Raw genomic sequence first — 27,180 nt, forward strand, 5'->3', positions numbered from 1 at the left:
CAATTTTTGTTAGAGTATTGTCTGATGACTGGAACAAGGGTTAGTAGTTTGGGAAGTGTTTTGGACCAATAAATGTACTTCTTCTAGGGATTCCTTCCCAGTGTGTCATCAGTGGGCTGTAAACATCAAGATGCATGGGGAGCTCAAGATATAGGGTAACCATGCCCTTATGTTCATCTCCTAGACCAGGTGTTTCTTTCAACTCACAAATGGGATAAGATTTTTTTTATGGAATCTTATGAGGCTGCAAAACATAATAGGCTATTCATCTTGACAATTTGTTGAGACTCTAGTCTCTTAGGGTCATTCAGAGTGAACCAGAGAGAGCATTTGTCTCTTACTTTTTTTTTATACCAGGGATTGAACCTAGAGGCACTGAACTACTAAGTCACATCCCAAGCCCCCTTTTTCTAAAATTTTGAGATAGGGTCTTGCTAAATTGCTCAAGGCCTTGATAAGTTATTGAGTCTGGCTTTGTATTTGTGATCCTCCTGCTTCAGCCTCCTGAGCTTCTGGTGGCTCTTTTAAAAACACATAAAACACTCACATTAAATTAGAGTGTACTTTCAGTTATATAGTCTATGCTATACCACAAAGATAAAAATCATCTTTTTCTAAGTCACAGATTTATACAAAAAATTTCTAGGGTACACTGAGAAAGAACCAATGCTTCCCTTTTACATTCAAAGCACAACAGAGATCTCCAAACCCACCATAGTTGAACCAGACCCCTCCTTTCACCTCCCTGGAAGCTGGTACCATAATCACAAACAAAATCCAATGGACTGTGTCTGACAGCTGGATCCAGAAGAACTGAAGATGGGCTCAAAAGAAGGGACATAAAAGCCTCAAACAATAAAAAAAAAAAAAAAAAAAGGAAGGAGGGCCAACATCTAGTGCTGGCAAGAATTTACTAGGGGGTCAAATATGGGGCCCATATATTCCTAAAATTCATTTTTCTGTTTTATCAAAAGTGACAAGTTCAGTTGACTCTGGCTCAAAGGGAAAGAAAGAAGCTTTCCAAAGCTGTGTTGCAGCTACATGTACCATCCTTACTTGTTACCTTCATCCAGGGCTGAATAACTAAGGGTTAAGCCCCTGGGAGTGTAGTATACAAATGACCCTATTGGAGAGCATTAGGTCTGCCAGGATCACCAAGCTTTGTTACTAGTAAGAGACTAGAATCTGGGGTCCCAAGTAACTTTCACCTGCCTGCAAAAGGAATAAGAGAAGAACAACATAAACAGAAAAAATAAATTTCACGCTCAGTTTAGCCACACTGGAATGACAGGTAATCTTATTTAACAGAAAGTTTGTATCCTTTGAAGGACATCTCCCCAACTACCCTCCCACCTCCCACTAGTAACTCAATTTCTAGAAACTATTATACTCTGTGCTTCTTATGAGTACAACTTTTTTAGATTTCACATAAAAATGAGATGGAAAGGTTTTTGTCTTTTTGTACCTGTCTTATTTTATGTAAAATAATTCCTCCAAATTCATTCATGTTGCCACACATGATGTGTTTTCTTCATTTTTAAGGTGAGTAGTATTCCATTATGTATACATCTCACATTTTCTTTATCCACTGATCCATTGAGAACACTTACATTATTTCCATATCATGGCTATGGTGAATGATGCTGTAGTAAATATCAACATGGGGATATCTCTTTGGCATATGATTCCATTTCCTTTGGATATATATACCCTGAAGTGGAATTGCTAATTCATATGGCATGTCTATTTTTGTATGCGTGTGTGTGTGAATAATCTCCATAATGTTTTCCTTAATTGTTCTGTTAATTTACAATGTGTATGAGGGTTCCCTTTTCTTCCTGTCTGTGTCAATACTTATCCTTTGTCTTTTTGATAATAACTCATTTAAAAGTTATAGGGTGATATCTCATTGCCATTTCAATTTTTTATATGTGTTATAGACTTCTGCTTTGTTACAAGCTTTGTTCAGGTTTCTCTGAGGCTTACATAAAATACTCTGTATCTATCCAGGGCTATTTTAAACTTATAACAACTTTGCATATACAAATTCTCACTTTTACTTTGCCATCTTCCACTTTTTTGTGTGTGTTTTTGATGCCATAATTTGTATATTTAAAATTTTTTATCCTTAACCTATTATTGCAACTTTGGTTACTTATAATAGATTTGCCTTTTAACCTTCATACTAATTTATACTACAGATATAATTGATTTATATATTGAATGCCCAATTGAATTTTTTAGTTCAATGACAGTAATCTTCAGATCTATCATCATTGTCGTATCAAAGTGTTGTCAATTTGTCATTGTTCTCTTTGTACTCATTGCACCAGTGAATTTTGCTTTAATCTTACGAATTAGCTTCCTCTTCCTCCAGAGGAACTCCCTTTAGGATTTTTTGTAAGTCAGTTCTCATGGTGATAAACTCTCAAACTAAGCATTTTGTTGGGAAAATTCCTTAGAGCCCCTTAATTTTGTGAGAAGCAGGATTACTGGGTGTAAAATTTTTGTTTGGCACTTTCTTTTTTCTTTCAGTATTTTGAACATATCATCCCAGTACATTTTGACCTATGAAAATTCTGCTGAAAATTGGCTAATACTCTGAAAGAGGTTCCCTTTTATATAACTTAATTTACTTTCCCCTTGCTTCTCTCAATATTGTCCCTTTGTTTTTAACTTTATACATTGTGATTTTGGTGTGCCTTGATGTAGATTACTTTGGATCTATATTATTTAGTGTCTTGTAATCTTCCTTGATATAGGTCGGCCAGGACTAGAACATTCTCTGCCATTATTTATTTGAAAAAAAAAAAAATATATATATATATATATATATATATTTTTTTTTTTTCCTCTGTTTTATTATTTGGGTAAAGCAATAATGCTTGTATTATTGTGAATGGCAGTGTTTCATAAGTCCCTTAAATTGTGTTTGCTCTTTTGATTTTTGATCCTTAGATTGGATGACTTCCAGGGACCTATCTTCATGTCACATAGTTTTCATTCTACATGATCTAATCTGCTATTGAATGCCCAATTGATTTTTTTTAGTTCAACGACAGTATTCTTCAGATCTGTAATTTTTATTTTTCACTTTTTAATTCTTCCTATTTTTAAATTGACACTCTCAGTTTATTCTTGCTTTTCTCTCCTGCCTTTGATGAGCATTTTAAAAACCATTATTTTGAATTCTTGTCAGATACATCATATATCACTCGGATTGATTTCCAGAAATTTTATCTTATTCTATTAACTGAAGTATATTTTCTCATTAACCTTCATTCTCTGTGTTGATTCATACATATTTGATAAACAACTACCCCTCCCATCTTGAAGACTCACCTCAGGTAGGAGGAGGATCTCAGTGATCTACTTGGTGGGAAATGTTAACGTTTTTCTCAAATTTTTTTTGTTTTTTCTGACCTCTGTCTCTGTTTTTTTATGGTCTTGTGGAGCTTAGGACGTGCCCTGTCCTAATAGTATTCCAACACTGGTAAAGTAGTAACCAAAATTCATAGGTAGCTGGAAGGTTGGGGGTGTAACTGTGTTTTCCATTTTTTTCTATATTAATGACAATGCTGATTCTAGGTACTTATGTCCCTTTTTCTCTGCACTAAACCGAGGATAGGATCTATGGCAAGTGCTGTATTCACATTTCAAATGCACATTCTGGGGAGATAGCTGCTAAAAGTGAGTCTTTTGTACATGCACTTCTCTATTTTCTGTGTTCTAAAGTCACCCAGGAATGCAAACCCATGAAATCGTAGGAGTAGGTCATTAAGGAGATAGCACTAACACTGGGGGCTATAGACATCCTACTCAGTTCACGACCATACTCTTTTCAGGAAGAATGAGTAGTCCAGAATATATCACTGGGGTAAGCAAGAGGGAAATATTGTGCAATGCTGAGTGCTGGCTCTAGTTGTTACAGAGCCATTGTTTGTACTGTTAGCTCTTGCATTCAAGTTTTTCAGAAACCAACCTATTAAGAATAAACTAGAAGAGAGATTAAACCCTTTTATGAGAGAAAATGAAATATAAATGTTCCTACTTCTTTATCTCATACTTTCAGCGATGCTGTATAATTAGTGTATAGGACTTCAACCTCCTTTGTTAAATTTACACCTAAGAATCTTAATTTTTAGCTGTTGTAAATTGGATTGAACTCTGAATTGTTTTTTTCAGGTAGTTTATTGTTAGCATATGACTCACACTACTGATTTTTACACGTTGATTTTGTATTCTAAGACTTTACCAAATTTGTTCATGATTTAAACAGTTTTTGGTGGAGTCTTTAGAATTTTTACCATATAACATAATGTCATCTGAAAACAGGTATAGTTTAATTTCTTCTCTGCAAATATACATGCCTTTTGTTTCTTTTCTAACCTAATTGCTCTCAATAGGACTTCTAGAACTATGTTGAATTGAAGTGGTGAGTAGACTATGTATTCTGATTCCTGATTTTTTTTTTTTTTTTGGTATGTGTCAGGTTTTCTCTTTATTTCTCACACTAATGCTAGGAGGAATGAAATAATATAACAAGATGAACAGCAAAATTAAGTTCTAGGATACATCCTCCCAACCACTCACAAAGAGAGGCTTTATAGCAGAGTACCAAAGAGGCAAACCCCAAAACAAGATGGCATGGGTTTAGATCCTGTGTGACTTGGGAAGGTTTTTTCATTTTCTTTCACCTAATTTGTTCTTCTTAGATATAAATAACATTAAAGTGTTTTTGGACAGGTTATACAGATATGGAGTATAACTTATTCTAATTAGGATCCCATTCTTATGGTTGTACATGATGTAGAGTTTCACTGGTTGTGTATTTATATACGAACATAGCAAAGTTATGACTGATTCATTCCACTCTTTCCAATTCCTGTGTCTCCTCCCTTCCCTTTATTACCCTCTGGCTAATCTAATGAACTTCTATTCTCTTTCCACCTTGGCTTCCTGATCATAAAGAAGAGTTTTCAATTTTCCCCCAAAGAGTATGATATTAGATGTAAGTATTAACATATATGGCCTTTGTGTGTGTGTGTGTGTGTGTGTGTGTGTGTGTGTGTGTTGAGGCACATTCCTTCTATGTGTAACTTTTTTTTCTCCTTTCTTTATCATGATAGGATGTTAAAATTTGTCCAGGGCTTTTCCCACATCTATTGAGACAATGTATCATTTCTCTCCTTATTCTTGCTGATGTGGTATATCACAACTTATGGATTTATATTTGTGAGATTATCCCTGAATTCCTGGTATAAATCCTATTTGATAATTGTGACGATCCATTATGGTGCTGGAAATTCTATTGGCTATTATTTTCTTCAGGATTTCATGAAGTGTATTGACCTTTAATTTTTTCTTATAGTTTTGTCGCCTGACTTTAATATCAAAGAAAGCCTGACCTCATACAATGAATTAAAAATATTTCACACCTTAAAAATTTTAAAAAAGTTTGAGAAAGATTGGTATTAGTAATAAAATGTAACCTGTCAGAGGAAAGGCCAGAGCTGGATGACACAGATAAATTAATTAAGCCTTATCTTTTTTTTTTAAATAGCTTACATGTTATTACTGATTCAGTCTCTTTAGTAATTAACTGGGATATTCAGATTTTCTATTACTTCTTGATTCTGTTAGTAAGATTTATGTATCTAGGATTTATCCATTTCTTCTAAGTTGTCCAAATGGATCATTTTTCATAGTAGTCACTATTTATACTTATATGATCCCAGTGGTTGTATCTTCTCTTTCATTTATAATTTTATTTGATTCTCCTATTTTTTTCTTTTTTTCATAGTAATGATTTTTTTTTACTTTTAGAAAGTAAAAAAAAGAATACTTTTTAGTTATACATGACAGTAGGATGTATTTTGACATATCAATACTCATATGGATTATAAATTCACATTCTTGTGGTTGTACTTGATGACAAGTTACTGCGTGTGTATTCATATACGAACCTAGGAAGGTTATATAGAATTCATTCTCTTTCCCATTCCAATCTTTCTTCATTCCCTCTATTCTGCCCTGTCCAATCTGGTGAACCTACCTACTCCCTGCCTGTTGTGAGTCAGCATCCTCATTTTAGAGAGAACATTTGGTCTTTGGTTATTTGGGATTAGCCTATTTCACTTAGCATTATCGTCTCCATTTCTATCCATTTACCATCAAATGCAATAGTTTCATTCTTCTTTATGGCTGAGTAATATTCCATTCTGTATATGTATCACTTTTTCTTTATCAATTCATCTGTTTAAGGGCAACTAGGTTGGGTCCATAGCTTTGCTATTGTCAATTGAGTTGCTATCAATATTGATGTGGCTGCATCACTGTAGTATGCTGATTTTAAGTCCTTTGGGTATATGCCAAGCAGTGGGGATAACTAGATCAAATGGTGCTTCCATTTCCAGTTTTCTGAGGAAACTCCATACTGCTTTCCATAGTGGTTGACTAATTTACAGTCCCACCAGAAATGTATGAGAGTATATTTTTCCCCTACAACCTCACCAACATTTATCATTACTTGTATTCTTGGTAATTGCCATTCTAAGTGGAATAAAATGAAATCTGTGTAGATTTGATTTCATTTCTTTAATTGCTAGAGATGTTAAACATTTTTTTTTCATATATTTGTTGACCATTCTTATTTCTTCTTCTGTGAAGTATGTGTTCAGTTCCTTGGTCCATTTATTGATTGGGTTATTTGGGGTTTTTTGGTTGGTTTTTCTTTTGATGTTAAGTTTTTTGAGTTCTTTCTACATCCTAGAGATTAATGTTCTATCTGAGGTGCAGGTGGCAAAGACTTTCTCCCATTCTGTAAGCTCTGTCTTCATGTTCTTGATTGTTTCTTTTGCTGTGAAGAAGCATTTTAGTGTGATACCATCCCATTGATTGATTTTTAATTTCACTTATTGCTCTTTAGGAGTCTTGCTGAGGAATTTTGTTCCTAAGCTGACACAGGGTCTTTAGTCTAATGCCTAGGTCCTTGATCCACGTAGAGTTGAGTTTTGTGCAGGGTGAAAGATAGGGGTGAAGCTATCTTTTCTCCACTGTATGGTTTATGGCACTTTTGTCTAGTATGAGATAACTGTATTTATGTGGGTTTGTTTCTGTGTCTTCTCTTCTGTACCATTGGTCTTCGTGTCTGTTTTTGTGCCCATATCATGCAAATATTATTATTGCTTTGAAGTATATATAATTTAACGTCTGGTATTGTGATGCCTCCTCCTTAACTTTTCTTGCCGAGGATTGCTTTGGCTATTCTGGGCCTCTTAATTTTCCAAATGAATTTCATGACTGCTTTTTCTATTTCTATGAAGAACATCATCAGGACCTTAATAGGAATTTCATTAAATCTGCATAGAGCTTTGGCAATCTGCCTATCCAAGAGCTTGGGAGATCTTTCGATTCCTTTCTTTAGTGTATGTAGTTTTCCTTGTAGAGGTTTATTTGCCTCTTTTGTTAGATTGATATCCAAGTATTTTATCTTTCTAGGCTATTGTAAATAGGGTAGTTTTCTTAATTTCTCTTTCTGGAGATTCATCACTGATGTATAGGAGCACATTTGATTTATGGGTGCTAATTTTACATCTTGTTACTTTGGTGAATTCATTAAGAGTTTAAGAAGTTTCTGGTGGACTTTCTTGGGTCTTCTAAATAAAGAATAATGCCTTCAGCAAATAGGAATAGTTTGAGTTCTTCTTTCATATTTGTTTCCCTTTAATTTCTTTCTTTCTTCTAATTGTTCTGGCTAGAGTTTCCAGGACTATGCTGAATAGGAGTGGTGAAAGAGGGAATGCTTTCAATTTTTCTCCATTTAGAATGATGTTGGCTTTGGGTTTAGCATATATACTTTTTACAATGTTGAGGTATGTTCCTACTATCCTTAGTTTTTCTTGTGTTTTGAACATGAATGGATGGTGTATTTTGTCAAATGCCTTTTCTGCATCTATTGAGATAATCATGTGATTATTTATTGTGATGAATTATAATTATTGATTTCCATATGTTGGATCAACCTTGCACACCTGGGATGAACCCACTTGACCATGGTGCACAATCTTATTAATATATTTTATATGCAATTTGCTAGTATTTTATTAAGAATTTTTGCATCTGTGTTCATCAGGAATATTGGTCTAAAATTTTCTTTCCTTGATGTGTCTTTGGTTTTGGTATCAGGGTGATACTAGCTTTATTGAATGACTTTGGAAGGGTTCCCTCCTTTTCTATTTCATGGAATAATTTGAAGAGTATTTATGTTAAATCTTCTTTGAGGGTCTGGTAGAATTCATCTGTGAATCCTGTGAATCCATCTGGTCCTGGGCTTTTCTTTCTTTGTAGGTTTTTGATGGCATTTTCAATTTCACTGGTTGAAATTTATCTGCTTATATTTTTATGTCCTCCTTATTCAATTTGGGTAGGTCATATGTCTCTAGAAGTTTGTTGATGTCATCAAGATTTTCTACTTTAATAAAAGTATAACTTTTCAAAATAGGTTCTGATTACCATCTGTATTTCACTATTGTCCCTTGTGATATTTCCTTTTTCATCATGAATTTTAGTAATTGGAGTCCTCTCTCTCTTTAGTTTTTAGCTTCAATAAGTGTTTATCAATTTTATTTATTTTATCAAAGAAACAATTTTTTGTTTTGTCAAATTTTTGAATTGTTTCTTTTGTTTCAATTTTATTGATTTCAGTTCTGTTTTTAATTATTATCTGTCTTCTACTGTTTTTGGTCTTGATCTGTTGTTCTTTTTCTAGAGCTTTGAGATGTAATGTTAGGTTATGTATTTCTTGACTTTTAATGAATAAGCTCAATGAACTGCTTTCATAGTGTCACAGAGATTTTGATATGTCATACCACTATTCTCAATTGCCTTTAAGTATTTTTTTATTCCATACTTGATCTATTTTGTTATCTATTGGACATTCAAAAGAATATTTTTTAGTCTCCAAGTATTAGAGTAAGTTATATTTTTTATTTTATCATTGATTACTAATTTTATTCCATTTTGATCTGCTACAATGCAAGTTATTATCATCATTATTTACATTTTCTAAGAGTTTCTTTGTGGCCTAAAATATGCTCTATTTTAGAGAAGGATCCATATGCTGCTGAGAAGAGATATATTCAGTCATTTATGGAGAACTATTATAAATTTGTATGTCTAAATTATTAGTTGTATTTGTAGTTCTATAGCTTCTTTATATAGTTTTATTTTAGAGGAATTATCCAGTGGTGAGAGAGGTGTGTTAAAGTCACCCAGCATTATTGTGGTGTTCTCTATTTGCTTCTTGAAATTTAGAAAGGTTTGGTTGATGTACATAGATGCTTCTATCTCCCTGTTGAGGTGATCTTTTGCTTCCTATATTTGTTTATGTAGCTCCTTGTCAAAGTGATCTTTCACTGTCCATATTTGCTCTCTCATATCTTCCTTGAGTTAACAGAGCATTTTAACCATGTACATCCTGAACACCTTCTCTGTCTTTCTTCTGTTGTGGTTTCAAATGATGTGGTGTCTTGATTTGTCTGGGGCACTTTCTTCTCTTATCTTTTCATGTTGCTTGTATGTCTTCCTTTCCAGCTCTGTGGGTCTGGGGTGTTATTGGTTTTACCCTATAGGTTTGTAGTGTTCCAAGACCTCTCATTTGTGGGGAAGGGCAATGTTAACAGATCCCATTATTGACAATATACCACATAAAACAATTTGTAGTTATTAAGACATTTACAGTTTAGTCTCAATGTACAGAAATGTTGGATTCAATTATTATCTAAAATATAATCAGTACTTTTGTAAAACAATTTTACAGTTTCTGATGGTGGACAATGAACTGGGGATGGGATGTAAGATGATATGCTGAGGAGGTAGGTTGTGAGGATACAGAGATATATCTTAGGAAGTGTGAAAGAGAAATCTAAGGAAGAGGGTTAGTAGCAAGAGAATAGATGGGAAGTAATTTAGGGCAGGCAAGTTTGTGGGAAGATAGTAGAGTACATAAAACAAACACACATGTGTATTTCGAAAAATACAGAATGTTGAAATAGTAAAATTTGGAGGGGAAAACAAAAATGAAAGAAGGAAAAGGAAAAGAAAAGAGTGGGAAAGGGCATATACAACACCTCTATGTTATATTACATCATTCAGATGACTCAGTCCTCAAAATCCTCCTTCATGAAAATTTCTTGGTTTCACATATGTTGGGGATGTGAGGGCTGGAGGATAGAGGGGTAGAAGAGAAAGGTAGAAAAAAAAAATCTCAAAGGAAGAAAACCAGGATTGTTGCTAGTTTTAGAGATCCATATCATTCCTGCTTCTCTTCTCATCCAATAGGTGGGGTTGTCTATTGTAAGCTGGTGTCTCTGCCATCAAGATGGTGGAGGTAACCAGGGTGCGAAGAGTGGTCCTGGTGCAGGACTCCTGGAAGTGGGGAGTGGCACCTGCCAGTCCCTGCAGGGAGACTGGACCTCACTAGTCTCTTTTTGGGACCGCTCATATGAGTTGAGCGCCCAGTACTATCTCCCTATCTTGCCTGGAGATTTCCCAGTTCCTGGTCTCTCTGTTAGGCTTCAAACTTTAGCCCCGTGTCCCTCTCCCTTAGCAATTCTCAACTGAGGAAACTCTCACACTGGACCCCCCCGTGGGCGGTGCTCTGGTTGCACTGCACATCTGTGTTGGACAGCTACTGTGTTGGGTTACTGTGGCTGGGAGAGAGATAGGTACCTGGCTGCTGGAGATCTGATCTGGGAGCTGCCCCCACCTAATATGGCAAGAACATTGAGCCAAGATGAAGGCAGTCTGCTTTTAGTGCCAGGGTATCTGGTGTGTGTGTGTTGAGGGGAGCCAGATGATGGTGTTGTGCTGTGGGTAAGTAGCAGCTGAGTGACCTGTGTGGGAGTGGAGCAAAGTCTTGGAGATCTGCAGATGTGTTGATAGGTGATTCTGCTAAGGCACTCGCAAGCCTTGTGTGGCTTTGGGTGCTGGGAGCCTGGAGTCCTCCTCAAATGCTCAGCATCCTGCTTGAATGCTATGGCCCAGTGCCCTGCATGGGTTCACAGCTCTGATGATATCTGTGGAGAGCAGCTGTATAGGGGTCTTCCAACACACTCAGAGATGCAGTGTTTCGACTAGGTGAGATCTGAATCATGGAGTGACACAGAATGCTGCCTCCCTCTAGCCCACCATTTTAACCTCCGCTTCTTTATTTATGAAGGCTAGCTTTGCTTGGTATATTCTGGGCTGACTTTAGTTTTGTTTTTTTTTTTTTTCTATCCCTTTGAATATAATATTCCATTCTCTTCAGGCCTGCAAAATTTTTGGTGAGCAATCTGCTTTTATTTGGCTTGATATATTTTTCTCTTGATGTTTTAAAATTTTACTCTATTTTTTCTTTTTTCTTTTCTTTCTTTCTTTTTTTTTTACATTTGACAATTTGATTATAATGTGTCTCAGAGAGAACTTCTTTGTTCTGAATATTTTTAAGGACCATTGAGTTTACTTGATGTTGATTTTCATATTTCTCCAGAGTTAGGGATTTTCTGGATATTATTTTGTTAAATGTGCTTTTCTCTCTTCTTCTTCTGGGATTACCATGAAGCAATTATTTGTCTGCCTAATGATGTCCCATGAGTCCTGCAGGTTGTCTTAATTTTTAAATTCTTTTTTTTTCCTCCACTCCTCTGCCACTGGATTTTTACAAAAGACTTATCTTTACTTTAAGAAATTCTGTTTTCTGCTTGATCACTCTGATGGTGAAGCTGTCAATTGTATTTTTTTATTTCATTCATTTAATTCTTCAATTCCAATAATTTGATTAGTACTTATTATATATCTATTTCTTTTTTGAATTTCTCATTCCAGTCATGAGTTTTTTTCCTAACATCATTGGATTTTCTCTGCATATTCACTGTACCTTACTTTGTATCTTAAAGATAATATTTTTTGGAATTATTGGAATTTATATTTGTCTTTCTTTGGGGTCAATTATTAGACTCCAAGAAACTATTATTTTTAATTATTATTGTGTAACACAACATAAAACAGTTCTTGGGTTCCTTTGGTGCAGTCTTGTTTTCCATCCTTCTTGTGTCCTTATATTGATATCTGTGTCTATATTGAAACATTTGACTCTCCCAACTTTGCACTCTTTCACAGGATTTTAAAAGATTTTTTCTTATAGATGAGTGTTGATTTGGTACAGTGCCTTTGCTTTTGTTCTGCATGAATTAAGTACTATAGTGCTAGTGCTGTTTCTTCAGAAATAGTCCATGTCAGCAATACCTGAGAGTACCTCTGTGGCAAAAGTTGCAGCAGTTTTTTGAGTCTTCCCTGAGGAAGGATGATTCTTAAGCTCAGTGTATGCTTGGTATTGTAGGTATGCTAGCTTGGGGGTTGGTCTCATTGGGATGGGGTTCCAGAATTGTTCTCACATTAAGTTAGCCTGGCTGGGTATGAGGTGCTAGGCTGATTCTTAAGCCTACACCATGTGTAGTGGGATTACTGACTTGAACTCAGCTTCACCATTGTGTAGGATTGTTTCTTTTCTGGCGGGTCAGATGCTATCCACATAGAATAGCATTATGCCATTGTTCTAAGTCTGAGTTCTAATATCTGGAGTTGTAGCCTGACAGTCACCTGAGTGTGACAGAATGATGTCAGAACCCCTGGTATGTATAGTACAGCTCAATAACAAATTTGTAGAACATTTTTTCTTTGACTGTTTTTTTATAATAGTACTTTTAGAGTTGTATTCATTGTTTCAGTTGAAAAAGTCAAATTTTGCTGATTTTATTTTTTATAATGGAGTCAAACGATTTTCTTATTGGTAAATGAATAATTCAATTGAATATTACTATTGCTAAAAGAAGACCTTTAGTTTTCAACCCTGGCTGCTTGTAAAAAATGTCTGAACCTGTTCCCAGAGCTTTTGATATAATGGTCTCAGGTGGAGACCAAGCATGGGTATTGTTAAATGCTTCTGAGATAATTATGATTTTTCTCATCATTTATCTTTAGAAGAGTACTTCTAGTGTTAGATGGTGAGACAAAAACTTCAACTTCTTGCATATGATTTTTATCTTTATAATTCACAGGTACATAACTATTTCAGTGATGTCACCATTACCTTTTACTTTATGGAGTACTCAGGGATTTTTATGCCAATTCTGGGTAATATGAACTCTGGGATTTTCTTGAAATTTTCTTATGTGTTATTATGCACAAAATCTGATTGCTTATATTTTTTACTTTATTTTGCTTTGCCTTAGTATTGTGAAAGAATGCAGTGTAAAGAAGTTCGGTTCATTATAGATGACAGTATTTGCAATGCTACTAGAAATTGTGATAACCATGGGGTAAGTAACTTTAGTGTTCATTTTAAGCAGCATGCTATTAACAATTCAATGAACAATTGGGATTTTAAAAAAAAAGATTTGATTTTTTTGGGTAATTTTGTGCTACAAGGTGTTCTTTAATAGTCTATAATTTATAGCTTAAAACTTGTAGTGTTAAGAAACTTGCAAAACCATTATGGAAGTAAAAGATGATTCTGGATGTATAAGATGTTTACTAAGTGTTTGTAGTGGATGTGTTTGTGACATTTTGTTAAAAAAAAAAAGATCTTATTTTTTATAAAAAGAAGGCAGAAAGTGTTTAAAAATGTCATTAGAATCTTATTGCTAGGCTAGCTAGTTTAATTTAGTATGGGCTGTCCTGTAAAACTAGCAAGTAAATTATAATTAGTGGTATATTTTTAGTAATTACAAGGTATTTGTGTCTGGCTGTGAATAAAGTTAAAAGAATTTTAAAAAATTGATTTGGCAACCAAAGTTATATGTTATATGGCATGCATCAGGGAAAATTTAATGAATTTGTTTATTTAAGATAAATTCTTTGTAATGAGATGCTCTGTGGATTAAGCATAGGCTATCAGTTTTTATAGAAAGCTATCTTTATTATTCCAGGTTTGCAACAATTTTAACCATTGCCATTGTGAGGAAGGATATACCCCTCCTGACTGTGCAAAGAAGGCTGGGGGATTTGGAAGTGTTGATGATGGACATGAAATTAAAATGGGTTGGTGTCCTTAATACTTTGTTTGAAGTTAGATTACACAGATAACCTTATGTCAACAGATATGGCTTTATTTTATTTGTTAGACTTTTTAAAATCTGAAATTGTAGGTTTGTAATGTTCTTTCTGTCTTAGCACTGACTTTGTTTATGAATAAAAAAGTGTACCTAATATTAGGCAATTTTAAAAGTAGGAATTCCATTGCATATACTTTGACCAGTTAATTCAAATTTTTCACTTTTAATTGTCTCAGATATTCCTAGTTTCAAATGTTTCACTAGTCATGGTTATAATAATATTCCTGGGATTCAGGCTGTCTTTTTTTTCCTATTGACTTGATACTTGGTTGTCTTTCTCCTGCCATGTGACTCCAAAGTAGTCTTATGAAATTTCTTCTTTTGCATTTCACCCTTGCTGTACCTGAGTAGTATTTTGAGATAAAAAAAAAAAAAGATGAGACTGCAAAAAACTAGGGGACATCCCCTGGTTCTACAAGGTATGTCAAACTCATTCAAATTAACTGGGAACACTGGTGAGCTGTCCATCCTATCCCCCTTCCTTTTGGGACTTTATAAGAAAATCATGCAAGTCCTAGTCAGACTTCTCTGTAGTTGGTTGTTATAAGGTGATTAACTTTTTAGAGAGATGATATATAGCCATATCCAACTATGTATCAGGCTAAAAGAAAAGCTAAGATGTTACGTATGACTGTGTGTGTGTGTGTGTGTGTGTATCTGTGTGTGTGTATATATATATATATATATATATATATATATATTATTTTCACAAAAAAGTAAAAAGTAGATATATAAATGATTATATATTATTCTATATTGCTTACATTTGTTGTTTAAAGCATAATAGGACTAGTGAACAGTATTAGTGATAATTGTTTATGACATAAACAAATCTTATTGTTGAGAAAGATATAGTAGCATTTTATAATGAGAAAAAGAAAGTCCTCCAATGTTGCAATTTAACTTTAATAAACTCTTCACTGGGTCCATTATGCTGGCTATGTTCTTGAGGCACACAAATATCAGACTTTAAAAACATAAATAAATAGGAATAATTAGACATTCCTTATATTAAATAAAAATAACTTTTTGTTCCATGATATAGTCATATATTTTTATCCTTTCTGTTTTATTTTCCAATATACTTCTGTGAATTGCTTTTAGCTTTTAAGACACCCTCATTTTTATGTATTAGCAAAACTGAATAAACTTAACAGTAAAATTTATTTTGACTTGCAACTCTACTCCATATCAAGCCATTATTATTTTGATTGCTGGTGTCAGCACAGCAAAGTGCTTTCAAAGCAAGTTAGGTCATCAAGTAAAATATCTTTGTAATGAAAGTATTGTAGCTTGGATTTCTTGGGATTTTATTTGACAGAAGCAGCAAGGTCAAGATTTATTTTTCAGTTCTACAAAACATGTCCACTTACTTTGTATCTACAGGCTTGTACTGGAAGAAGGGCTATTTGTCAGTCAGGTCTTTTGCATACTTCATTTTCTAGGTTATCTATGTCTAAAATGCTTGTCACTTTTAAACACTCCCAAAGTGCCTTAGTGTTATAGAGCCACATGAGCATACAGTAAGCACTGATAAAATTCAACCTCCCTTTGTCCAGCCTCCTCACCCTACCACATTCTTATCAACCTCTACTATTCATTATTCTATATTAAGTTTGACTTTTTTTTAAGCTTCCACATATGAGGGAGAACATGTCATACTTGCCTTTCCACATCTGGATTATTTAACTTACCATAATCTTTTTGAAGAAAGAGTGGATAAATTTCTGTTTTATTGTATCTTCCCCTTTTCTGTTTTCATCCTCCATGTTATTAAAAATTAGAGAAGAATAACCTTATATTTCCACATTTTAAAATTAAGGATTTATGGGAGGCTCATATGTTAACATATGTTCTAAGTCTGGCAGCAATACTAGTTATCTTGTGTGTGTGTGTGTATGTATATATATATATAACTTCTACAGAAGTTATCTTCTCTCATTTTATAAATAAAAAGAATCATTAGGGGCTGGGTTGTGGCTCAGAGGTAATATGCTCATCTACCATGCATGAGACACTGGGTTAAATCCTCAGCACCACATAAAAATAAAATAAAGATATCATGTTCATCTGTGTGTGGGCTCTCTCTCATATAGCAAGGAGGTCCACGGAACAGGGTAGAGAGGAGTGTGGCTGCAGAAATTTCTGCTACCTTGAGCAAATACAAAGTACACTTTGCTCTTCTACATGCATACTTAGCTGACAGTAGAAAATCAAATTATTATAACTTCCATTTAGTCTATAAACATCTTATGGGAAAAGATCTCATCTGTTCAATATATTGCACACTCATACACTTCACTAAAGGGAGTATGATTTACTTACCTGTGATATAGAAGATTTCATAATAAAAGTTTTTGGTCACTTCTATTGCAAAAGCATTTAATAGTCTTTAAAAATATTTTTTAGTTATAGGTATGTGGGGACAAGTGCATGGATTACTACATACATGGAATACGTTAAGGGCCTCTGAATGGCAAACCATTCCTTCTTGTTAGGCATGTGAGCAGAAAATGCCTTACCCTGTAGACACAGCCCTGGGAGTGAGGCTTCATGTTGCACTCCCTGTGCTTGTTTCACAGCCCACTTTTCAATTGGTTGTGGCAAGGACAGTTGGCAGAAATTGCATTGGTGGTTGCCTGTAATCTGCTTAGCTAACTGCCTGAGTATATATACGTGGTAACTGTGCAATAAAATTAGACCTGCTTCCTGCTTGGTCTCTGGAGGTCTTGCTTTGTGACTCTGCAGCCACCCTCTCCTCTACCCTGTCCTGTGAACCTCCTCGCTAGATGAGAGAGAGCCCACGCAGGTCTCTAAATAAAATACAAAATTATTTCATTGAACGGATTGCTCATTCTTTTGGTTTGGACCTCTATACCTTCCTCTATCCCAATAACTCTTAAATTTGGTCTTTTTATGGTATCCCAAATTTCTTGGATGTTCTGCTCATGGTTTCTTATAAGCCTTTCTGAGTTGTCTAGGCTCTTTTCAAGATGATATATTTTGTCTTCGTGGTCTGATGTTCTGATTTCTAATTGTTCTACTCTACTGGTGATACTCTAATTTGAGTTTTTAATTTGGTTTATAATTTCCTTCATTCCAGGATTTCTTTTCTTTCTTTCTTTTTTTTTTTTTTTTTTTGTTGTTGTTTTTGTATAACCTCTATCTCCCTGTAGAGTTGCTCTTTTGCTTCTTGGATTTGTTGATGTAATTCATTCTCGAAGTGATCTTTCATTATCTGCATTTGCTGTCTAAGGTCTTCTTTAAGACTCCATAACATCTGAAGCATGCATATCTTGAAGTCTTTTTCTGACAATCTCTCTGCTGTGGCTAGCAACTCCTGTAATGTTGAGCTGTCCTGCAATTTTTGTGTTCCTTTTTTCCTTGTTTTTTCATGATGCTCATGATTCTTTCCAGCTCTGAATGCTGTGTTATTATTTTCTCCTGTAAATTTGTATTTTTTGTATAACTCCGAGATCTCTCCTTTGTGATGGGAGACAATGTCTAGAGATGTTGGGTTCAATTATAATTTAAAGGAAATTCATTAATTTCATAAAAGACATACAGATTCTGATGGTGTATAGAGAACTGAGGTTTGGTCTTAGGACTTTATGTTTAGGTGGAAAGATGAGAGGATATGGGGGTTAGTATATCTTAGCTACTTTGGAGAAGAGTTCTACTGAAGAGGGACATTAACAGGAGAATAGATAGGAGTATTTGGGGGTAGCTAAGTACTTAGGAGGACTATAGGAAGCCTAGAAACATTCACCTATTTGCATTTAGTAAATTACACGTAGTAGAAGAATGCTTGGGAGGCTGGGAGGAGAAGAGAGGGAGAAAGAAGAGTATAAGTAAACGAAGAAGAAAGAGAGAAAAGAAAAGGAAAAAAGAAAGAAAAAAAAGAAGAAAGAAGAAAAAAAAAATATATATATATATAAAGGGCGGGGGAGAATGCATTCTTAGAGTTCTATTTTCTTCTCTTCCAGTAGGTGGTGTCGTGCTTTCCAGGCTAAGTCTCTTCCCTCAGGATGTAGAAAGTAATCCATGTGGGGTGGCTCTCTCTCCCCTGCTAGGTCTCCCCAATCCTGGTCTCTTTGGGTTGCTCCTGGTTTCTATCCCCCTCACTTCTCCTACCCACCAGGCCCCAGTTACCGGTAGTCCTCTCCACATCTCACACCCTGGGGGCATGGCGGCGCAGGTCTCGAGGCTGCTCACTCCCTTCCCGATGCCATGTCTAGGATATTTGACCTTTTATAACACATGCACACACATTTAATTGTGGCAGACCATACATAACAAATTTTATGATCTAAATGCGTTTCAGTGTGTAAACTTCATTGTACATTCTTGTTGTACATCATCATGCAACCATCATCTCTCTTTAGAGCTTTTGTCAAAATCTTGTAAAGATGATACATTATGTCAATTATGTATTATTCCCCAGACCCTGGAAATGGGCATTCTACTTTCTCTATGAATTTGGCTACTCACATAATTGGAAATATACAGCATTTGTGTTTTAGTGATTGATTTATTTCACTTAGCATAATGTCCTCAAGGTAGCTTATGTCAGAACTTCATTGCTTTTGAAGGCTGAATAACTTTCTATTGTGAATATATACCGTATTTTATTTATTTATCATATATTGATGGGTTGTTTTCACCTTTTGCCTATTCATCCATAATATTATATTCAATGCTCTTCAAATTTATAAGGATACATTCTTCTTACATGAAAATTATAGTCAGTCTATCCCAGAAGACTCCCAAATCTTAACCTATTCCAGCATTAATTGCAAGTCCAAAATCTCATCTGAATGTAGTTTACGTCAGGTATGAGTGAGAGTTATGATTCATCCTGAGTCGAAATTCCTCTAGAGTTATGAATTTGTGAAGTCAAACAAGTTAAATGCTTCCAAAGTACAAGGGTGAGATAGGAACAGGAGATGCATTCCAAAGGGGAGAAATTGGAAAGAAGGAAGTGGTACTAGGTCACAAGAAAGTCCAAAATCTAGCAAGGCAAGTTGCGTTGGATCTTATGGCTTCTCAAATAATTCCATTTTGGTTGCTATTCTTCTCTCCAGGTTCACTAGCATGGCAATGTCACCTTCACCATCCAAGGTGGTAGCCCTAACCCCTTCTTTTGGTGCTTATTAAACTACTTCATCCTTTACCCATTTCCAGTTCCAAAGTCATTTCCACATTTTTAGGCATTTGTTAGAATAGCAGCCTACTTCCCAGTACCAAAATCTGTACTACTATCAAGGTTTCTTCAGAGAAACAGAACAAATATGAAAATGGCTCAACACCATTATGGAAGCTGACAAATGGCAAGACTTTCGAGGTGAATTGACAAACTGGAAAATAATTTAGTAAATGTTTGCAAATATTATATAATCTAAGAAAACATTACGTAGTGTAAAAATTGAGCAATCAAAAACATCAGTAAAATATTCCCAACAGCACATTTATATACTTAGTTCATTTCTTGTTTTTTATTTTATTCACAGTCAATATGAATAAGGTGTTTGAGGTTTGGGAATAATGTTGATAATAATGCCTTCTCCATTGTCTCATTTGGTTATTATTGAAATCTCTGACCTAATTTCAAATTGATATTTTCTGTTCTAGCTGGAAAATCTGCAGATAGAGGTCCTGGTAGTTCACAAAAACAACACTTTCAAGTCAGTTTGTACGTTTCCGTACCTCTGCTTATCATTACTATTGCCCTTTTAATTAATCAGGATAAAATAAGAAAGCAATGCTTCAGAGAGGAAAGTGAAGCTGACAGGTATGTACTTGTTGTATATATTTACTCTTATAACAGTAAACAAATTGAGAAAATAGTATTTGTGTTTTATCAGAAATGACTATGACTATAGGTAAGGCAACATAAGGAGAGACCTGGAGACACATTCAAATTGGTTTGATGTCCATTGTGTGTTTTCCAGTATTGTTCAACCCTAGAATCATTTAGTTTACTACCAGTATCCCTGTAGGAGGAAACATGGCTGCCGAGAATATCTTAGAAGGTACATGTAGACTTTTGATCCTGTTAAAACAGCCATATTGCCCATAGGCTTTAAAGAACAGGTGACACTGCATTTCAAGGGAACTTGCTAACAATAGTTTTATTAAGCATGGCTTCTCAGGTCAGTCATCAACACGATATCTGTATTACAACACAATCTCTTTTTGAATTAGAGATAAGATCTTTGAACCTGCTTCCATGATATTTATTACAGTGTCAATTCTTAACTAGAAATCACATGTATGGCTGTTAATATTAGATTCAGAGTCAGAAAGCAGTATTGTATGTCATCTGAAATATAACTCTTAGCTTTGGAAAACTTGTTCACAAATTCTAAATCTTGAATGTAAAACTGATATCTTGAGCAAGTGATTTAATTTTTATGTACTTCAAACTATTCTGTATAACTAACTCCATAGAGTATAAGATGATAATGGATTTCTAATGTATCAAACTTTTGGATTCATCAACTGAGTAAGTGAAATCACCATATTAACTATAAAGAATCACACACATTTTAGTATGTGTATTGAGTTTCCTTACATAATTTTAGTATTGAGTTTCCTTACATAATTTGCAGGATTTTGCCATATGGAGTACCATATAATGTTTTGATTAATTGATTTTTTTTAGTGCTACTTAACAGTTTTGGCTTAATTTGATCTGAAGAATTAGAAATACCATAGAGTACAGGGGCCTTCCTCTACAGATGGGCTTATGGCATAAATGCTTGAATAAGTTCACATTGAGGTGAAAAGAGCCAATCAGCAAAGCAAGGTGCCTGATAGCATTCACTTCAACAATGAGATTGTGCCTGTTGTTTTATGTTGGAAAAAGACATGCTACATATTTGATATTGTTTGCTTGAAGAACAGTCTTTAAAAGAACTTAAAATTTTCTCCACTTTTAAATAAATTTATTGATTTCATAGATCTATGGCAGAAGAAAACACTACCACTAGCAGCATCAAGTCATCCCCCACTGAAAAGTGAGTATGGAACAATGTAATAAATCACCTTGCAACCTATGTTTTGATCATTGTCTAGGACCACTTAAAATGGTTCCTTTAAAAACAATTATATTTATTCATAATATTCTTTGTTATTCTCACTAGAGTTTATTTTATAATTATAAGCAATGAAACTTGGTTTCTTAATTTTTCAATCTCCCCTCCCTGTCCTATCCTGAAGGAAGGGTGGTTTGCACTCACCCTAACATTTATGGGAATATATATTAATTCAATGATATCATTAAAGATCTGGATGCTATAATTTTAAATTTTCTTACAAAGTTGATATTTGGGCATGAATCAGGACACAAAAGCCAAGTCAAATTAAGCCAACCCTTGCATAATCATTTTAACTTATATTTTGATTAATTAAATAAATCACAACAGCAAACTCATCATTCATGGAAAAGTGTATGTAATATGCTCCACTCGCTCCAATGGGATGTACTACAAAGTCACGTGGCAAATAAGACACATAAATAATGACATATTAGGATATTAGTAAAGAAATGGAAAAGTAATTTAAATGATTACATCCTCCAAATATTTAAGGAACAAACTATGTCATTCTTATACATTCTGATGTAGAGAATATGGGGGGGTATTTAAAAAAGCAAACCTAATCATTTTTATAGATGAATAAGAATTATATGAAAATCCATATGTAGTAGAATGAAATTTAACCCATATCTCTTACCCTGAACAAAACTCAAAAATGTATCAAAGACCTAGGAATTAGACCAGAGATCCAAAGGAATAAAGCCAAAGGAAAAAAAGGACAAAAGAGCTGCACACAGAGAAAAACATTAACAAAAGGCACCATTATGTCCTTATGTAAAATAATTCACTTAAATGAACATAGATTAAATTACCCAATCAAAAGGAATGAATGTAACAAAAGAAAGAAAGAAAAACAAGATCCAAATAAACTCCCAAATACTCACTTTACAGTTAAAGGCTCTCGTAGACTCAAAATGAAGGGATGGACAAAACTATGTGAGTGGCACCAAAAGGAGCATAGAGACAGCAGTTTCCAGTTTCTGGGTATGCATCTGAGTAGAGCAGCACTCCATATGCTCACACTCATATTGCTGACCTACATGCTGCAGATGATAACTGTATTTGTACTCTATCCTCCTGCAATATCCCTTGATGCCCTCTACTGAGATGATGCTTAAAGAGATTCCATTAAAAATTGCAGAACACATATATAAAGGTGAATTTCAATCTGGGATGCACTAGGTAAGCTAATGGGTAAACCTATGATTCAGAAATCCCTCTGTCTTCAATAGCAATGAGTGATTTTTTAATTGAAAGTGTAATAATGCTTATTGTAGATTTATTCATAATGTGCAAAAGTTTTCAACAGAAGAATGAATATATAAATCCTGCCACATTTATCTAATGGAATACTGTACTGTAAGTAAAACATACAAACATTATTTAGGTATAGGAACCAAGATAAATTTCAATGATTTCAATGACATAGTATGGAAAGAAGCCAGAATCAAGAAGGGATTATTCATGTTATATAAAAAATGATTCAAGACAAAACTAATCTCTAGATAGAATAAGGGGCACTTTTAGGTATAAATGGTACCTAATGGTATAGTGAAGTATATTTCTGAAGTACTAATAACAAATTATATTTAATCCAACTTGTGGTTTCATTTATGTATACAACTGTGAAATTGAACTGAACATTTAGGATTTTGTATACTTTAGTAGTTGCAAGTATTTCATTTTGAATAATATAAGTTATACCAAATACCTGGAAACATCAAATATCTAGAAATCTATGGAGGTATATTCAGCACATATGCACATTGAAAGACATGCAATGTGAAGTAGCATTAAAGAAAAATAATTAGTGGAATATGCTATTTTTATAAATTGAAAGACTAACATTTTAAGCTTAATTAATTATGACAAAAGAGAGATTTCAGTTTGAAAAGTATGATTTTAGTATGTGGTTGGTTGAAAAATTTCATTGAAAAAAATTCTTGACTACTATCTGAAAATCTTTACACACACACACACACACACACACAAACACACAATGCAACACAACTTGAAATATGTGCCCCCCCAAAACATTATAATTTTATTTTAGATATAAATGTGAAAAATAAAATAAGAAAATATCTAAAATAAAAATTTGGAAATATCAAATATCATTTTTACCTTTAGTAAGACACAAACAATATTAACCATAAAGAAAACCCATGGATTTGTTGAAATTAGGAGTTTCTAGTCATTAAAACATATTGCTATGAAAGTGAAAACGTTATCCACAGGATTGGAAGACATACTTGTATTCAACAAATGTATATTTGTTCACATTCTGTATAAATGGTATGCAAAAAAGAAGTCCTACAAAAGAATGGGTAAAAGAAAGGTATACTGATTTTAAAAATATAGGTAAAATACTTCAATATGTACTACAAAAGAGACAGAATTTGATTGAGCAATGCACATACTAAAATGTTCTGAACCTCAATATTCAGGTGGAAGACACAAATTAAAAATACAATATGTTACTACCATGATATCTAATATTATAAAAATTATCTAATATTTTAACAAAAACCATATGAGTATAAGAACTGAAAATTTTATATAACCTTGAAGAGAGCATAAATGTGCAAAAGCAATTTGTGAAAGTTTCAGAACTGTTTACAGTTTAGCCAATGCATAATCCACCAGATCCCATTAATTAGTGTGTACCATTAATGTGTGTGTGTATGTATGTATTTATGTATGTGTGTGTGTATATATATATATATTCACATTGAGGGAGAGTATTCATAGCAGAACTAATTGTGATACCAAATTACTAGAAACAATCCATCTTTAAGTTTTTACTCTATTCTTTCCCCAAATCAATAATGTTCATATGGTGAAATATTTAATGTAAACCCAAATGTTTTTTTTTTTTTTTTTTTGAGACATAGACAAGAAGAATTGGGAAAAGATTCTGAAATTCATGTGCAAGAAGAATGTATGGTAGCCAGGCAAATACCTTCTTATTTTCAAAAAGTATTTTTTTATTTGAATGTACTGTGGAATACATACTAAAATATCTAAGAAACCTTGAGAGATGTGAGAATTAAAGTTAAATTCTCATAATCATATTACCCAAAGAGGATGTATGATAACAACTTATATGTGCATCTTCTTAAATGTTTTTCTAAGTAAAATATTAGAAGACCTTACATATACTTTTGTTCAAGAATATTATGGACAACTTTCTTTTTCTTAAAACATGGATCTCTATCACCACTTTGTAACATAAAAATAATTTATTTTAAAAGTCTACTGTTATGAATATTTAGGCTATTACCAGTTTTTAGTTATTACAAACATCCATAAAAATACCTTTGCATGGATGTAAACATCTTGGAACAACTGTCCAGTTAGGTCCTGGAATAAATTCTCAGAAAAGAGATTGATCAAAGAATGTTTACTTTACCAGCTAATTTGTGTCAAGTTATAACTTTCCTGAGTTGTTAGTTTTTAGTCAACTTGACATGTGAGTGGTAGATTTCCTGAGCCTTAGCATATCTTAAAATTTACTTTCTTTTACTATTCTATAGAATTTTATTTGTAATTTTCCACTGTGATATTAAGGAATGAGGTATAAAAAGTATGGAAATAGAAGTAGGAACCATATAATATGATCATATCGAATTAAAGAGCTTTGAAGACTACATTTAACATGAGGGATGCTTCACATATTTTAACATTCTCCAATTTCCATTGATTTTTATGCTATTTAAATTAAGATTTTAGATCTAGGTTACTGTTAAGAAACCCCTGCTTTTTGTATATTGTTTTGGTTTTAAAAATACTTTGTAATTTTCACCATTATACTTAAGTTTATAATTAGGGTTAACTTAAGTAATTGAATTCATGTTATGTTTAATTTGTTTCATTATTCATAATTTTAAAGGATGCTTTTAGCTTTGATGGTATTAAGAGTCTGGTCTACCCAAAGACCTCGAATTGCCTGAATCTTGTCTACCTTCACTCTCCTAACTCATTCAATAAATTGTGAGATCTAAATCGTTCTGCTTCTTATGACACTTAAACAAATTAAAAGCATTTTTTAAAAATACAGGTTTGCAAAAAAATGAATCATGGTCAATCCTGGCCCATCCAGGGATGATCATTGTTCAAAACTTTCAGTGTATAGGTATATACCCTTGTGTGTGTGTGTGTGTGTGTGTGTGTGTGTGTGTGTGTGTATGTATGTATGCACTTATGTGCATATTGATGTTTTTATTTAATATAAAATATAATAGTTAGAATTAGCCTTCTTTTTCCTTTTAATTTTAAATTAAAATTATTTCACATATTTAGAATTGAAATTTCCATGGCCCTTCATTTATTGCCTTGAATGGGTACCAAACATGGACAAATAAACACTTAGGGTATTTTAGGAAGCAATGTGTATTATAAAACTAAGAGTATCTGGGCTGGGGTTGTAGCTCAGTGATAGAGCGCTTGCCTCACATGTGTGAGGTACTGAGTTTGATTCTCAGCACCACATAAAAATAAATAAATAAAATAAAGGTATTGTGTCCATCTACAACTAAAAATATTAGACTAAAATAAAAAAAAAACTAAACGTATTTGTAGTTGAAGTGACAGGTAATTGTTTTTTTTTTTTTTCCTTTATGGGATTAGTTTTCATTTTCTTAATTATCTTGAATCACTTGTATCTTTTAAATTTTGTGTTTTGGTTTCTTCTACAGCAACAGTTCCTAACTACCTTGAATGCTAATATCTGAGAGAGAAGAAAGTACCAAATCTATCATCATAAACTGGCTTGAATCAAGAAGGAAAAAACAATCTCTCAGCTCTGTTGTCACTACTAAAGGGTTGAAGCTATAAAAAAAATAAATCACCTTGCCCAAAATCTCCTGAGTTATGTACTATATTGTCTCTGTGTTTTCAGGACCAGTTTTTACTTTATCTTTCCTAACTTGCCTGCAGAAGTGGCTCTAACTCAGGTGAGAAGCAGCCTAAGACTCTCTTCCTCTGATACTAACAAGACCTATCCAGCCTCACAGCCCAAGGGCAGAGTGTAGGCTCTTTTCTTCTACTTATAGGTCTGACTCTACTTTCCATAGTCTGACCACCTCACTTTCCTTCAGAGTGCCTAAAAACTCTGACTTGGCATTTACTCAGACATGATCTGAATCCAGTCCCTTTAAGGCTACCACTTTTCCTTGTACACCTGTTTTAGTGTGTTGAGAAATCTGTTTACCAAAAGTAGATTTACCATGAAGCTAAAGAAGCAACAACTTCAGGGCCATTTACCCACATAACCCCTTTTTGGCCATGGACCTAATTTGTATTCTTATGTTCATCACATTTTTATGGTTCAGGCCATACTGAACTTGGCTCTATTTCTGCTGTGTACCAATTTCCTTGGTAGTGGTGAGCTGGAGCTAGTTCACACATGCTCACAAGAGCAAAATCATTTAAAATGTCAGAATTTATGCTCCTTAGCTGTCATACATGATTTAAATTTAAATAATAAGTTAAAAATACTTAGACTGATCATTATTGTTTTATAATTTAGTTTCATTTTTGCTCTTGAGGTTATAGTTACCATATCTTTATAGTGGAATTAGTATAAAGTGTTATACTGTGTGCCCTGCTGCCTCTCTTTTCAAGTCTTCTAAAAAGAGTGGTTTGAAATTGGCCTTCACTGAAACGGATATACCTATAAATTTGGGATCCTTTATCTTCCAGAGGGTTATATGTATAACATATATCAGCAAACCAATGCCTTTGAGGGCTTTTCGATTTCCTTTGAGTTTTCTTTTCCAATATTTTAATAGAGGTGCATTTGAGAAGATAATCGTAGCTTTAATCTATCCTCAACTCTTCCTGGAATCAGAATACCCAGTTGGTTGGTTCCCTATTAAGTTTTGACATGGTTTTTGGTGAGGCTGAAAGCCACCTCTGGAAGA

General features: G+C 33.9%; 1 protein-coding gene across 1 annotated transcript in view; it reads left to right on the plus strand.

Moving 5' to 3' along the window:
* Positions 1-26,117, plus strand: part of LOC124108016 (disintegrin and metalloproteinase domain-containing protein 5) — a 70,895-nt gene extending 44,778 nt beyond the window's left edge. The window contains exons 8-12 of the mRNA XM_046466378.2: positions 13,275-13,361; positions 13,971-14,082; positions 19,788-19,947; positions 21,119-21,175; positions 25,954-26,117. Of these exons, the coding sequence (XP_046322334.1) occupies positions 13,275-13,361; positions 13,971-14,082; positions 19,788-19,947; positions 21,119-21,175; positions 25,954-25,966 (429 nt within the window). The 3' untranslated portion in view covers positions 25,967-26,117. The remainder of the gene's footprint in view (positions 1-13,274; positions 13,362-13,970; positions 14,083-19,787; positions 19,948-21,118; positions 21,176-25,953) is intronic.
* The last annotated feature ends 1,063 nt before the right edge of the window (positions 26,118-27,180 follow it).

Source organism: Marmota monax, unplaced genomic scaffold (genome assembly GCF_021218885.2).
Source record: "Marmota monax isolate L192 unplaced genomic scaffold, Marmota_monax_Labrador192_F-V1.1 WCK01_AAM20220418_F8-fsc00895, whole genome shotgun sequence".
NCBI classification, from domain to species: Eukaryota; Metazoa; Chordata; class Mammalia; order Rodentia; family Sciuridae; genus Marmota; species Marmota monax.